The following is a 15,093-nucleotide window of genomic DNA, read 5'->3' as shown; positions in this document are numbered from 1 at the left end:
CCGCCAAATTTTTCCAAATTAAATAATTTATTCATATTATCATCATATACTTCTGCCGTTTCCCTGCAATACCCACGTTTTCCCAATAGGTGGCGTAGAAAATGATAAAAGCATTTTAGCATTTATGCATAACTTTTACATGCCATTTATCTGAGTTCACACGAACGCTCCATCTATCTGCTCCTGACTCCGCCCCCTGTTCAATTTTAGGACAATTGTGGCCCGCGAATCAAAAAGTTTGCCCACGCCTGCATTGAGACGTGTATGAATTTCCTAGGTCAGAGCTAAGGTTAGGGATTATGGGTCAGTGTATTTTCCATGAGACAAGAGGCCCAATCTTTATCGCTTCCGTGAGTGCACGGTTGTCATGTGATTTAATCAAGCAACAAGCATTGGCTTTTCAGAGCCCAATCTTTATCGCTTCCGTGAGTGCGCGGTTGTCATGTGATTTACACTTGACGTTTTTGGCTTAATTAACACGTGACCAAAATTCTCCATTGAAGCTATTGTCTCTTCGAGGTAATAATAACAACTGTGCTTTAACCATTAGAGTGGGTTAATGAGATTATATACATTTGCTTAAAATTCAGGGGAAATTGGCCTCATGATTTCCTAAAAATGTACATATTTTAAATCCTTTACATTAATTCTAGAAGAACATTATGCTGTTGGTCTGTACTGCTGGCTTTATTATACGTTTTACATAAGTACAAACTGTTGGATTACCGTATTTTTTAACTGACGGCTCGTTTTGTTCCCTTGAGGAAATGAATATTCAACCACTACATACTTTACCAGTTCATCACAATTAGATATATACCTCTACAGTACCTCCCCAAAGTAGTTCAGCAGAAGTTCTGAGACCCCTATAGATGTGCTAAGTGAGGTTTTATGTTTTTTTTTTTAAAGAAATGCTCAACAAAATGGCTTGTCTGCAAAATGTCATACAATAGTGTTGATTGGTAGGTATGTTTTAAAATGGCAGAGTGCAGACCACCTTACCTACTGTACCACCTCATGTTGAAAATAAAACCATAAATATTTGAACTTTTGTATTATTAGCACTGAAAGACAAATAAAAAAGTAAATTTGGCCTAGTGTAATGTAAAACTATTTTTTTTAAATATGTGTAACAAAATTAAAAATACATGCTACATGGTGGAAGATGTTACCATGTCTTTCTGTGAGTGTGGTCTAAGAATGTGGCCTTGTGATGAACTTGAAACATAGCATAAGTGGAGGGATTGGCTAGAGCTCTCCCAACCACTAGGAGACAGAAATACATAAACATACACACATATATATATAAACATATATATATCCTGAGGTGGACGTTTCGATATGGGAGTGAATACATATCAAATACGTTTAAATTGTTGCAATATGTCATTGGAATTGACATATTTGTTAAGGCTGTGAAAAGCTTTGACAGGGCCCCCCTTCAATCTTCGGCCCCTCTCGCCCGCCCCTGACTTTGTGTCACGGGATGCGAAGGGTTAAACCCGCCTCTGGAGGCTGTGACGCTGCCGTTGGTACATAACAGCAACACGAAGCGTCTACACAGCCACGGGCATATTCTCACATCTGTGGCACTTTCATGCACCCTGCGCCTTTGCATCTTGCTGTCATAACCGAGCTGTTTCACCAAGTTGTCTTCTTCGAGGTAAAGTCGATTTTTTTTTCTATCTCCTCAATTTTGTCCGTTTCTCTGTGCGAGTCTTCTCCCCGGGAAAGTTGCTTCCTTAACGGCCAACGTGGGCATCATCATCTGCATCTCGGGCAGCGAGCTAACGTTTAAGTCGGGAAACTTAAACCACGTAGTTCTTGGCCTTACTGTGAGCTACAGTTGTAACGGCACTTTGTTCCTATAAAGGACAACGTACTAACAAATCTCGAAAAAAGCATTTTTCCGTTTATGAAGTAATGAAACAAGTGCGTTGCTAATGCTAAGTGCTAACGGTTTCTCCCACATGTCTGCAAGTAAACGTTTTAAAACTTTAAACTCTTACACATTAGTGTAACGGTGTTGTTTGTATACAAGCAAATATGCTTACAATAAAAACCCGATAGAGATTTTATTTAATTTAATTAATACATTATAACTACGTAGCATCCCCATCATTGAATGAAATTGCAACGTGTAGCTAATTGAGTTGCCACAGCGGACAAGGAGCGTCTCAACGTGGCAGCTGCGTCCACGAAACACGTTTGTTATTTCAGTATCACTGTGATGATAACACACACAGAGGAAGAAGAGGAAACATGCGTCCGCCGTTGTTGTTATGTGTCAGCCATGTTGCCAACTGAAGGGAAATATCACCGTTTCTAAAATCTCAGGTATGATCATTCTAGATAAAAAAAAATATTTATAGGCCCATAGTTGTTGTCAGAGTTTTGCAAACATTTTGCATTTATTAAAAATAAAATTTGAGCGCAGGTAGTGAAGAATACCGTTTTGAAGTCCCAGTACATAAACCTTATCATCTTCCTAGATGCTGTTTACGTGACGGCTGACTCACCACGTTCTTAATCTTAATTCAGGATTATTTTTTTTACTTCCTCATAAAAATAAGTTAAAGTTCTCATTAAAAACGTCTATAAAGACATACGTTTAATTCCACCGTTTATTATAAAAATCCATATGCAGCCTCACGATGTTGCCGGTGACGTAGAATTGAGACGAAAACTGTATTTTGAAATATAACAAAATAAAATAGTCTATACTTTTGTTATTTGATTAAGACATTAAATGATGAATCATGCAGTTAGACCTACGATGTCATTCTTCGTTCATAACGCAACCTGATTCAACCCCATGTTGTTGGAAGTGACGTCAGACCGACTGCGAGCTCCATTCAGGATTATGTCAAAACTAACGATGCACTGAACCGATTCATAGAAACGGCCATGTAAATGATTGATCAAAAATGACCTACATTATATTCAGTGTGCGTAAAAAAAATCCTTCCAGGAAAACCCTAGATTTATAGCTGGTTAATCATCGTAAAGTTATATTTGCTAACGAGCATTTATCCACGACCTGGTTGTACGTAGTTTATGTCTGCAGCTGATATCCTTGAATATGGGTGTGTAGTGTAGACGGGGAGAGTTTGTTGACTACTGATAATGTAAAGGATGTTATTAGGCCAGTAGTGGAACACTGTTTTTACACTACTTGTGTTTATTAAAATCCGTATTTTTTTCAAATTGTCTTCTGGAAGAATCCAGCCGAGGTTCCAGGCTAAAAGGTGATAAAGGTCACCATGTTATCGACACACGGTTTCTGATAGTAAACATTACTGGGTCACTCGGCAGGACTACAAACGCTGCTGCAGCGGCTGCCTCTTACATTAAGCCCTTTCCTAATGCTGGCCTTGGTCTATTTTTGGTAACAATGGCTACATTCACTCTAAGAAGATACAAATATTAGCAACAGTTAAAATTAGCAGTGGGGTGTAATTTAGAAAATAACTGAAATGAATAGAGGAATATATGACTAGACATCATTGAAATCTTAAACCAAATCATTTTTTTCCTTCTATTGCGAACTGTTTTAACCAATCTTGGCTTCAATGTTAGCGTTTGCTTCAACGTGTTTTTTTTTTTTTTTTTAAATACAATTTACAAATATCCATTCTCTTATCCAAACAGTAAGAGAAAAATAACTTTTTTTTCTCCAGCAAGCGTGTCGATTTGGTCTAGTCTTTTATCGCTTTTGAGGTCACTCAGGTTATCCCTGGACTCTTACTCCTGGCTGGCAAATTAGCTTAGTGTCACTTGTGATGCTGGAATGTTTACCAGATATTAGTGACCTCTGAACCAATAAATCAATGTTACTGTTAAGTAGTAAATCATTCATTCATTCATAACACATTAAAGCCCTTGTCCCGACAAAGTACACACTCTGTTGTGTGGGACAGGAGGATGTCATCTAAATCCAGTGTGCTGTCAGTGCAGTGCATCCACGGTGACCTCCGACAGCCTTTGTTATGTTAATGTTGCCATGGTTATGTCTCCCCGTGAGAAGGTCAGTAATTCTTGCTGCCTGTTAAGTGGAGGTGCAGTGTGATTATGGGACAGGAAAATGACGCCCTCGCCCAACATTGCAGCTTCTTGTGCTGCACGGCTAATAGAAACCGTCTCCACTTGTTCTCCCGGTAGCATGGCAGATTACCTAATCAGCGGCGGGACAGGCTACGTACCCGATGACGGACTCTCAGCCCAGCAGCTCTTCTCCATCGGCGACGGCCTCACCTACAAGTAAGTCCCGCTGCATTCGACGACCAAATAAAAAACCATTCAAACTCAGGTCTCCTGGCAATGAAGACCTCACCCGTGCGAGAGGGCGGGTGAACTGTTAAGCATCGGTGCTTTGTAATGCAGATCTGACCAACAGTGCGTTGTCTCCGACGGTCAGACGGCTGAAGAGCTTTGCTCTAAAGGAGATGGGTTGACTTACAAGTGAGTAAAACGAGTCGCCTTTAAACTGTTTTTCAACGTTTCTTTTCAAATAGTGACACGTTGACGGCTGTCTCCCTAAAACTTGTCTCTGACTCAAAAAAAAAAAAAGTTCAGTTGTGGGTTACTCCAAGTGCCCGTAGATTAAGTAGGTGATTCTTGCAACCATAATTTGGTCACGGGGATGAAGTTTGCTTCCAGTAATTGAGGTCAACTAATCGCCAGAGCATGACCTGTCTCCATTAAGCCCCATGTTATAATTTATGTGAGCTACTAACTGTTGCTCCCAGATTTTCTAACACTCTACTTTAGAATCGCAATACTCTCAACCCATTCATCTTTGCCTAACATTCTAGCCTTGGCAACTGTTGATAAGGGAAGCATGCCATTTTTTAACCACCTCCATCATTATGAAACGTCATATCTCACAACGGCTTAGGCCTTAGTTTTAAATAAAGCTGAACTGCAGCAGGTTTTTTTTTTCCAAAACATTGGATGCAAAAACCAATTGCATTTTTCTGGGATAAAAATCTCCCTTTTTTAAAAAGCTGGAACCCAATAATAAGCCTATGGTCTAAACCTCTGAGAGCTCTGACCTGCAGCACATGACCAGCGAATGTGACCAGTTAGAGGATGAACATCAGGACAATCAACTGATGTTCTGATCTAATAAGAGCGGCCTCTGCTTTGGAGGACCTAATTAAATTGAGAGCTTGATTACCTTGTCTGTTTGTGTGCGTGTGTGTGTGTGATTGAACAACGCACTCCTCTGTAATCAAGTACATCAGTCCTGTATTTATTTTTTATTCTTACTGATACAGACCAGTGAAAGAATCTAAAATAAGCCTTAAATGTGTTTTTGAAATTTGGCTTATTTTAATAGACATGTAACAGGAAGAAGAAGAACAAGAAATCCAAAAAAATCTTTTGTCTTTCTTCACATACGTTGCCTTTAAGAAGGTGTAGAAATTCTTGTTTGTTTAAAAAAAATAGTTTTTCCATTTGTTTTACCGTCAGAAACATTTGCATACACGCACTTAAAAGAAGCCTCAAACTAAATTTTTTTTTAAAACACTTAAAATTTAACTAACAACATACAAATGACAAGAAAAGAAACTGTTTGCACACCTCAAAAACATTAGTTTCATCAGCAGTTACATTTACAGTAAACTAATTTATCAAATAACAAAAGTGTATAAAGTAGAAATGTCCGATAAACTGTATAGCCCAGCACATTTCTTTGGTTTTTGATTTGAAAATTTTATGGGTGCTATTATTTTACCCTGTGTACGATGTACACAGTATCTTACGACGTATCTTCCTCCCATCGACTTTTTGTTGCCACTGTTTTGTGGCCAACCCTAAGCTGCTCTTGAATACCACGGGGTGTTGACTTGACTGGTATGTTACTGTACCAGCCTGGATTATGTTAGCCTGGGACACTGACATGTGTCACACCTGTGATAACCACGACCTTGTCTGTAACACAAGTGTATTGACATTATTCAACAATTGTCATAATCGCTTGTCATCAAAACAAAACAACAGGTAATGAATGTTTTTGTTTTGTCACTCTGCGTGTGCTGATGTAAAAGTGTAGTCTCAGTGGTAAAAAAAAAAAAGAAGAAGATTTCCAGGCATCTGTACCAGCAGGTAGATCCAGTCAGGGACTAGTCAGTCTGAACACACCATTTCCAGGCATCTGTACCAGCAGGTAGGACCAGTCAGTCTGAACACACTTGACTTTTAGATGTACATTGACTGTCCAACGTACCCATTAACCAAAGCAGTTGAAGTTGAGTAAAAAGTCAGTGGATGCAGCTTCAGCTAAATGTTAGCAGATGTTAGTTGTATCGGTGGTTAAGCCTCTGTAACAGCAGAGAGGAAACACACAGGGCTCCTCCCTGGTGGTGTCCCATCCAGTCTCACTATATCAACTATATGTCCACTCATCCACATTCAGGAAAAAGGTGGAAAAAAACAGACTTGAAATAACACAGTGTTAGCAGATAAAAAATGTCCTGGCTTCTTTTATTAATTTTTGTATCCTTCTTATCATTGATCTTCTCTCCCCTGTTCCCTAACCTTGGTCTCTTAAGTTGTTTGGACACATTTGTGGTTCACAGAGCTGCCATTGTTCCTCCAACTTTCCTTCCAAAAGTCACACTTGAATACCAAAACCACAAAGTACATACAGACGGGGCATGATGAAAACATTTTCCATCTCACTGTTCAGCGTCTGCCCTTTGAGTCTGAATTGTGAAACTGCAGACCAACACGGTCACACCCATGGTAACCGTGTTATATATAAGGTTATTGATGCAGAGCTGTGGAGAAGACCACGTCTTTCTTTTTCTCCTACACTTTGAGTCTTTCCCTTCTGTCACAATCCTAATTTTATGTGACGGCCTTGACCTTGGAATGATAATTGTTGTCTTCTGTCAAATCCAATGTGTTCAAATTTTATTGTTGTTTTTTTTTAAAATGTTTTTTCTAACTTGAAACGTTGGAATGTTTTAAATGAGTTTAGTAAAAAGTTATAGTCACAGATTTACTCATAACACTCAACACAGGCTAAAATGTCTCGGAGGTGGCAAAAAATGGCAAAAGGGTTAGCTCGGAATCAATCTGCAAAGAGATTTCCCAATCAAAAAAAAAAGTCAAAACCAATGAATACATTATTTGTTCTAAATAACACTAAAATTGGCTTTCTAAAAAAAGCCAACATTTACCTTAAATTTTACCACCCCAAATCACAGGGGTATTTGAAATCAAAAACACTTTAAAGAGTCTGAAAATTTGTTTTGGAAAGTGTTTTAAGTGATTGAATTTGACCTTGTGTTACATTATAAAAGTCTTATTTACGCAAAACATTTTTGAAGCGTCTTGTGTAATTTCTTAGTTTTGTCTTGGTTGCGAACGGCAAACAGCACCTTAACATTCTGAAGCTTATTTTGCTTAATTTAAGGACAAACATTTCAGACTCAAATGTTCACTCCGTTTAACGTCTTAGGCCATTTTATGAATTCACCCAGTGTGTTTTCGTTTGTGTCTTCCAGTGACTTCCTGATTTTGCCGGGTTTCATTGACTTTACGTCAGATGAAGTGGTGAGTACACCTGGGCGATCTCACCTGCAGAATGGATAATGAAATGAAAAGGTCACGTGAGGTCTGCTCTACCTGACGCTTTTTTATATTTTGTCACTGTACTTGTCAAAATGCCGTATTTAATGGAATATTTTAAGCAAGAACCACTGTGTCAATACTCATTTAATCATAGCCTGAAGATAAAGCTAAATATATTCAGTAACCTGCTAACAGGTTCAACGAGTTCAATATTATGCCGCTTCACTGAATCAATTTATTGTTGGAAGGTGAAGATCCATCTTCTGGTCCGTCGTCGGATTCAACGCCAAAAATCTTCCAGTCGGACTGGTCTTTCTGCCACTGCGTTACTGTTTTTGGCTGCGTACGTTTATAGGCTCAACTTAAAATTTTGGCATTTTCCTTTTGGTTACATTTTATCTGTGCTTCCCTTCAGGAAATTTAGGAAATATGAGTCGCAGGACCACGTGTAAAAACAAACTACAACTTGTTGTCCAAAAATATAATACTTTCTTGAAAACTTTTCATTCATACTAATTGGCCAATAGCATTTCCGAGTTACAGAACAAAGACTCTTTTTGGTCACTACCCAAACCGGCCCTTCCATTACAGCTGAGTCATCAAAGCAGCTCCTGTCTACTCCAGACCTAACCTTCATTTTAGCTGCTACAGAAATAGTCTTGTTTTTCCCCCAAAGTGAAAAAACATGTGAATCATTTCTACTCTCCTGCTGCTTTTTTTTTTTTTGCTCGTTTGTGGTCTACCTCACCATCGTGTATGCGTTTCTGTTTTTTTTTTGCTCGTTTGTGGTCTACCTCCGGCTGCTCCCTCACCATCGTGTATGCGTTTCTGTCTGCTCCGTCGCTCCTCACTCCATCACAGCCACAAGTAAATTTCAGAGCTTCAAATTAACCCCCCTGGTTAACAACGGTGTTGTATTTAATCCCACCGTTATCTCCGACTGTTATTGACCATGAACCCATTCAGAACTTCTTCAGAGAAGATTTGCTGCCAGATTTGTTTCTGTTGCAGCTTTGGCTGAAGTTTGAGCTCTGTAAAAACTGAAAGTTGGAGAGCCAGTGCCGGTGGTTTTGTAATTCTTTGGTTTGAGCAGGAACATGAAGAAAGTGCCACGTGTGCAGTGTGTTGTGCTGACGGTCCTCGGTGGGAAATTCCTCAGGGGACCAAAGATCTTGACACATGAATTTAGCAGGGCAGTGCAGAGGGGCCTTTTTTCAACCCCTTCACCATGAACCTCTGAGAAAATCCACAGGGCCTCCACAGTTTACGTCTGTTACTGATAAGGTTTTTCCCAGGCACTGACACTGAGACGTTATTTTCATTCCCCGACGAAGATAGCACAAACCTGCCTCCGGTGGCCTTGGTGGGAATCTGCTCAAAGGTGGAAATTGAAATCTTCCTCTGTACACCAGATCACTGTGTATTCAGGGGATGAAGAACTGTTCTGTTTGAGTCCTTAAATTACGCTGCCCCCTATAGGCAGATTTTGATCATGTCAAGTGTATTTGAGGTTTTTTTTTTTAAAGGGATAATTTTTTTTCATTATTATTATTTGCCAGGACTTGACGTCTGCTCTAACCAGGAAGATCACGCTGAAGACTCCCCTCATCTCCTCCCCCATGGACACAGTCACAGAGTCGGCCATGGCCATCGCTATGGCTGTAAGATGATTCTTTTTATCATGGATAATTTGATCAATTGAAAATCACACACTTGATTAAAAAATGTATATAAAACAAATTTTTTTGGCTCAGTAAGAAATAATTAATATATATACACACAATTAATTTTTGTGCGTTTGCTGTTGACCTTGAACTGCCTTGTTGCGGCAGTCGCTGTGTGGACGCAAGACACAAGACACATACAAATAGAGTCATCTTTACATGTGAATTAATTTTTGTGCGTTTGCTGTTGACCATTAAATCTTTTAAGGTTCTTACAATGTCCAAATTTTACTTTCCAGCTAATGGGAGGCATCGGCATCATCCACCACAACTGCACACCGGAGTTTCAGGCCAACGAGGCCCGGAAGGTCAAGGTAAATCCAACATTGTTTATATGTCGTTGCCGTTGTCTGGATAAAAAAAAAAACCCAAATCACCAAACTGTTGTGTTGTGTTCTGTTCCGGTGTAGGACATGGTGAATGTCTCCTTCATAGGTTTTATGTGTGTTGTTGTTTTGCGTGGATCAACTTTTCACTAACAGTTTTGTGTGTCTTTGTTTTGGCTTTGGTGCTAAACTGACCGTACATACGTCAGGAGGATTAGGAGGAAAATAACTGTTGACCTTTGTTCTTTCCCAGAGGTTTGAGCAGGGTTTTATCACAGACCCAGTGGTGATGAGTCCGCACCACACGGTCGGGGATGTGTTTGAAGCCAAAGTAAGACACGGCTTCTCTGGTATCCCTGTCACAGAGACAGGAAAAATGGGCAGCAAGCTGGTGGGAATCGTCACCTCCAGAGACATCGATTTCCTGTCTGAGAAAGACCACAGTAAACCGCTGGAAGAAGTGAGTGCATTTTCACTTCTATTTCTGTTAAATAAATAAAAAACACCTTTATGCCTTGGGTTAAGCATTTTTTTAGACATTGTATTGATGATGTTCCAGGCTATGACCAAGAGGGAGGACCTGGTGGTGGCTCCAGCTGGGGTTACGTTAAAAGAAGCAAACGATATTCTACAGCGCAGTAAAAAAGGTGACTCGACCGTAGGGCTGCTTTAAGAAGAAAAACAAATCACTGTTTATTTATTTATTTGTATATATACAGTATAGCCATCCGCCATCCTGTGTGGCCATTTGTTGTTGTCACGTGTCCGTTGTTGTCTAACCTCTCCTCCTGCTCCCTGCCTCTCACCAGGCAAACTCCCCATAGTGAATGATAATGACGAGCTGGTGGCCATCATCGCCAGGACAGATCTGAAGAAGAACAGAGATTACCCGCTGGCCTCCAAAGACTCGCGCAAACAGCTGCTGTGCGGTGCCGCCATCGGCACCAGGGAGGACGACAAGTACAGACTGGATCTGTTGGTGCAGGCCGGGGTGGACGTCGTCGTACTGGTGGGTGCCACTGGAGATTAGAACATGGTTCTTAGACCAAAGTTCTCCATCTGTTATTCTGAAACTTTTACCAGCTGTAACTCCAGATATTATTATTATTGTGTCTTTTCTCGCTATGAATGAGATGAAATTGGTCTTTAATTAACAAAGTTTTTTTTGTGTGTGTCCAGGACTCCTCACAAGGAAACTCTGTTTATCAGATCAACATGATCAACTACATAAAACAGAAGTATCCAGAATTACAAGTTGTTGGAGGAAATGGTGAGTGTGATAAGTTGTCCTACAGTTTACACTTAGTAGTCAGTAGTCAAAAGTTAGATAAACCAGAAAAGCAGCTTCTATTTTCTTTAAAAGTGCTACCTCAGCTACTTTTGAAATGCAAACCTCTGAACTAGAGTGGAAATAAAATCACACCAACACACTTTTCTGGATCTAAATGGTATGGAATGCTATCAAAACACATTAAAGCTAGTGGATGGTTGTAACAATCACCACAGAAAGTCCAGGTACAAATGAGTCGAGTCTTGGACTTCATGGTACAATAGTGTACATGATTGTGCACGTTTTCAAATACCTAGCCTAACTGTCTACTGTTTTTCTTCAGCTCGTCCCGTGTCCTAATCCCTTTGTCTCTAAACCTGCGCAGCGTTCCTCTAATACAGATGTTGGTTTGTCTTCCTCACCTGCAGTGGTGACAGCAGCTCAGGCCAAGAATCTCATCGACGCTGGTGTGGACGCTCTCAGAGTTGGCATGGGCTGTGGCTCCATCTGCATCACACAGGAAGGTATGTTGTTCTGTCCCACAGCGCCACCTCCTGACAATATAAGTAAAAAAAAAAAAAGAAATAAGTTTTTTTTTAAAAAAAAAAAAAAAAAGGTAAGGGATACCCTGAGCCCTATCCTTGTTGTCATGGTGATCTACCAGGGCTCTCTAATGTAGGTTGCTATGGGAACCAGGCTCTTGTACCCAGACGAGGCCACATTCATCAAGCTGAAGAAACGTGTTCTAGAGAAGGGGAGCCAGAAGTTAACGCTCAGTAACGATGAGCAGTAACACTGTAGTGTTTCACCTCACCAGCCTCTGTCGTCTGTTTCCGTACTGTGTCACATTGAAGTTTGTTTTTCTGTACCGCAGTCATGGCCTGTGGTCGACCTCAGGGGACCTCGGTGTACAAGGTTGCAGAGTACGCCAGACGATTCGGCGTCCCCGTCATCGCCGACGGTGGCATTCAGACAGTGGGTCACGTGGTGAAGGCTCTGTCCCTCGGAGCGTCCACTGGTGAGTCTGTGATGGGACTGTGATGTCCAGAAGACACTTTATACATTTAGAAATGAATCCATGTATTAATATATGTACACATATATATTTATATATGTTTGTATTCTTAAACAATTATAATTTGTTTATATAAATATATGTAAATTGTCATTGTTACAAATCTGAATAAAAATTATAATTTCTATACTTCATACTAGCTAGTTGTTAGCTGTTACTGTTTATTCTGACTATGTTTATCTGTCACACAGTTATTAGCTAATACTCTATAATAATGGTTAATGTCTGGCTGTACTATTCACTGTCAAACAGTCTTGCTGTCACATATTACTCTCGTAAACAAACCATGAAAGGCTTTTGATTGGCTGGCATGTCTCCCATTGCAGTTATGATGGGCTCGTTGTTAGCAGCAACCACTGAGGCACCAGGAGAATATTTCTTCTCAGACGGCGTGCGGCTGAAAAAGTACCGGGGCATGGGCTCCTTGGATGCTATGGAGAAGAGCACCAGCAGCCAGAAACGATATTTTAGGTAAGTTTTAGACCAGTAGTCATGTGATGTCTAATATATGAATATTGTGATAATGTGCTTTGATCAAACTTTGGAAGAGTGTTAAATGTCCGACGTCCTTGTTAACAGTGAAGGCGACAGAGTGAAGGTGGCTCAGGGCGTCTCGGGCTCAGTCCAGGACAAAGGCTCCATCCATAAGTTCGTTCCTTACCTGATAGCTGGGATTCAACATGGCTGCCAAGACATCGGAGCAAAAAGTCTGTCCGTCCTGCGGTGAGTGGACTGAGTGGTTTTTTTTTTATAAGTGACGTTGGTCACATGTTACTCTGTTAATGTCGCGGTTCAACCTTCCTCAGATCCATGATGTACTCTGGAGAGTTGAAGTTTGAGAAGCGAACCATGTCTGCACAGGTGGAGGGAGGCGTTCATGGACTGCACTCGTAAGAACTGAAATAAAAGCTACTATTTGTTCTACACTTGCTCATGTGTGAGACAAAAAACTTGAACCAAACATAATGCTGTGGGTGATGGGAATTTTTGAAAGTAAAAATCACATTTTGATAAATTTGAATTGTTTTTGTTGCTAACGTTTAACATATTTATGAAAACTTGCGTACACACTGTTCTGCATATGTTTACAAACATGCCCCAAACGTTGCATGCATAAAAATGCTGGCTCTTTGTGGTCCGAGTCCGAGTCAGTGATTCTCAGCCGTGGGGTCGCAGCCCTTGCATGGGCTGCACGTAGTGGGGTATCACATGGGTTATATAAGAATAACCCCAGAAATACTACTGTCCTTGACATGTTCCATGGCAGTGCAGCTTCCTACCACACGGTGCCAGCATTGCTCCCATCAGAACAGATTCACCTGCAGTAAAAGCTAACCTCTCTGCCGTGTTTCTTTTCCTCCACAGTTACGAGAAGCGTCTGTACTGATGTTGCCAACGTCCGGAGAACACGTCAATCAGTAACGGTGCCCAAATGTCAAAACTGCCACTAGTGCTACAAAGAAACCTTGTTTGCCCTCTATGACCTCTCTTTGCCCCCTCCCCCCACCCCTTCCCCACCCTCCAGCCACACACCATCACAGCTGTTCAGTTCCCACTGCGTTTTTGCTGCTGTGGTACAGAACAGAGGGAACCGTCTGTAGAATCTTCAAAACTGACACTAACTCTGGAGGGGAAAAACGTTCCAGTGGAGAAGTGGAACATCAGGGTTTTTCAGAATGACACACAGTTTGTTGACACTGCAGTGTGATCCCAACCGTTGTGTGTGTGTGTGTGTGTTTATAGATGGGAGCATGAATGAAGGTGGACAGTTAGGTGTGTGTGTGTGTGTGTGTGTGTGTATAACCTTGGTATAATTACTTGTGTGGACACTTTTATAAAAAGTGCTCCAGGGAATGACAGGCCCCAACAGAATGACAGTGTATTTACAGTTACAAAATTAACTTTGGGATTATAAATAAGATTATGGTCAGATTATAGATTGGTATTTATGGGATTAGATTTCTAGTCCTGTTAGTTATGGTTGGGGTAAGGTGCTAAGAAATACATTGAAAGAAATGTGAAGATCTCACCAACACTAGTGTGTGTGTGTGTGTGTTGAGAGACTGAATGGGGACTAGAAAAAGTAGGTGTGTGTGTAATATGTCGGTATAGCTATACTTGCGGGGACACCTTTCTAAAAAGAAAAATGCGGGGACATTTTCAGGGTCCCCACTGAGTAAGTGTACTTTCAGGTACAACATTTGATTTGGCCTTTGAAATAAAACTGGGGTTAGATCAGTGATAGGAAAAGGATTGAGATTTGGTATACATTTAAAATATTGGTATGGTTAGAGAAAGGGACTAGAAAAAGAATTATGTGTTCCCAAAACAGTAGGTCTGGGTCTGTGTGTGTGTGTGTGTGTGCGCTTGTGCTTGTGTTTAGTTTCAGTGTCTCTCCATCCATGTACAAGGACAATTGTCTCCATAGCAGCACATGGCCCATCAGCATCTTCTTCTTCCGTTTCCTTTCAAACCAGCACTTGTTCAACAGCCGGAATTAAAAAAACAAAACAAAAAAAAAACACCAACTCAGTTATTTAAAGATGCAAGAAAAGATTGAAACACTTGTTCTTTGCGCGTCACGTCGGAGTGCTTTGTCAGTGTCCAACAAACGTCTTTCCTTTTTTACCTTTTGCTTTTGGTTAAAGCTGTCATACAGCAGACATGAGCTACTTGACAATAAAAGGTATCCGCTCGGCTTTTGCTTATCATTTGTCACAAAGTGTCGGCCTGACGTTCTTTCCTCCTCCACTGTTACTTAAAATCTGCTTGAATCATGTGCGGTTTCTTTTTACGTTGCACATGGGAGGGACCAAATAAAAACAATCTGAAGTTTAACAATCAAGAATATAAGATGACTTTTTGTCAGAGCTGTGTTTAGCTGTGTTTCAGCGCTTTAAATCAAAAAGAGCATCAAGCGGGTTTTTTTGATATGCATGTTTTTTTTTCCACTCAAGCCCTAACGTGGCTGTATTTATATACTCTGCCTAATTGTAAGTGCGTACATACTGCCAAGTGTATTTTACACTTTCTTCTTCTTTTGTAGTAACTTCCAGAAATACCAAATCCCGCACAACAGGTCGCTTGTTATAAACTTTGTTCCTCGTTCATTCC

The 15,093-nt window shown here is 40.5% G+C and overlaps 1 protein-coding gene across 6 annotated transcripts; it reads left to right on the top strand.

Moving 5' to 3' along the window:
• Positions 1-1,505: 1,505 nt before the first annotated feature.
• On the top strand, positions 1,506-14,697 carry impdh1b (IMP (inosine 5'-monophosphate) dehydrogenase 1b). Of its 6 annotated transcripts, none has more exons than XM_025057436.1 (17): positions 1,506-1,663; positions 4,162-4,260; positions 4,384-4,461; positions 7,518-7,566; positions 9,144-9,245; positions 9,548-9,622; positions 9,719-9,724; positions 9,888-10,094; positions 10,194-10,281; positions 10,444-10,643; positions 10,814-10,904; positions 11,333-11,428; positions 11,779-11,922; positions 12,306-12,450; positions 12,559-12,702; positions 12,786-12,869; positions 13,345-14,697. In XM_025057436.1, exons 2-17 carry the CDS (start codon positions 4,163-4,165, stop codon positions 13,364-13,366), a joined length of 1,629 nt encoding a protein of 542 aa, XP_024913204.1. In that variant the 5' UTR covers positions 1,506-1,663; position 4,162; the 3' UTR covers positions 13,367-14,697. The 6 variants fall into 6 exon arrangements, with proteins under 6 accessions (XP_024913204.1, XP_024913206.1, XP_008313739.1 ...); XM_025057437.1 differs by lacking the exon at positions 1,506-1,663 and adding an exon at positions 1,711-2,337; XM_025057438.1 differs by lacking the exon at positions 4,384-4,461.
• The last annotated feature ends 396 nt before the right edge of the window (positions 14,698-15,093 follow it).

The sequence above is a fragment of the Cynoglossus semilaevis genome, chromosome 8 (genome assembly GCF_000523025.1).
Source record: "Cynoglossus semilaevis isolate Cse_v1.0 chromosome 8, Cse_v1.0, whole genome shotgun sequence".
NCBI classification, from domain to species: domain Eukaryota; kingdom Metazoa; phylum Chordata; class Actinopteri; order Pleuronectiformes; family Cynoglossidae; genus Cynoglossus; species Cynoglossus semilaevis.
Note: the sequence above shows the minus strand (reverse complement) of the source record. Positions and strands in the feature narration are given on the sequence as shown.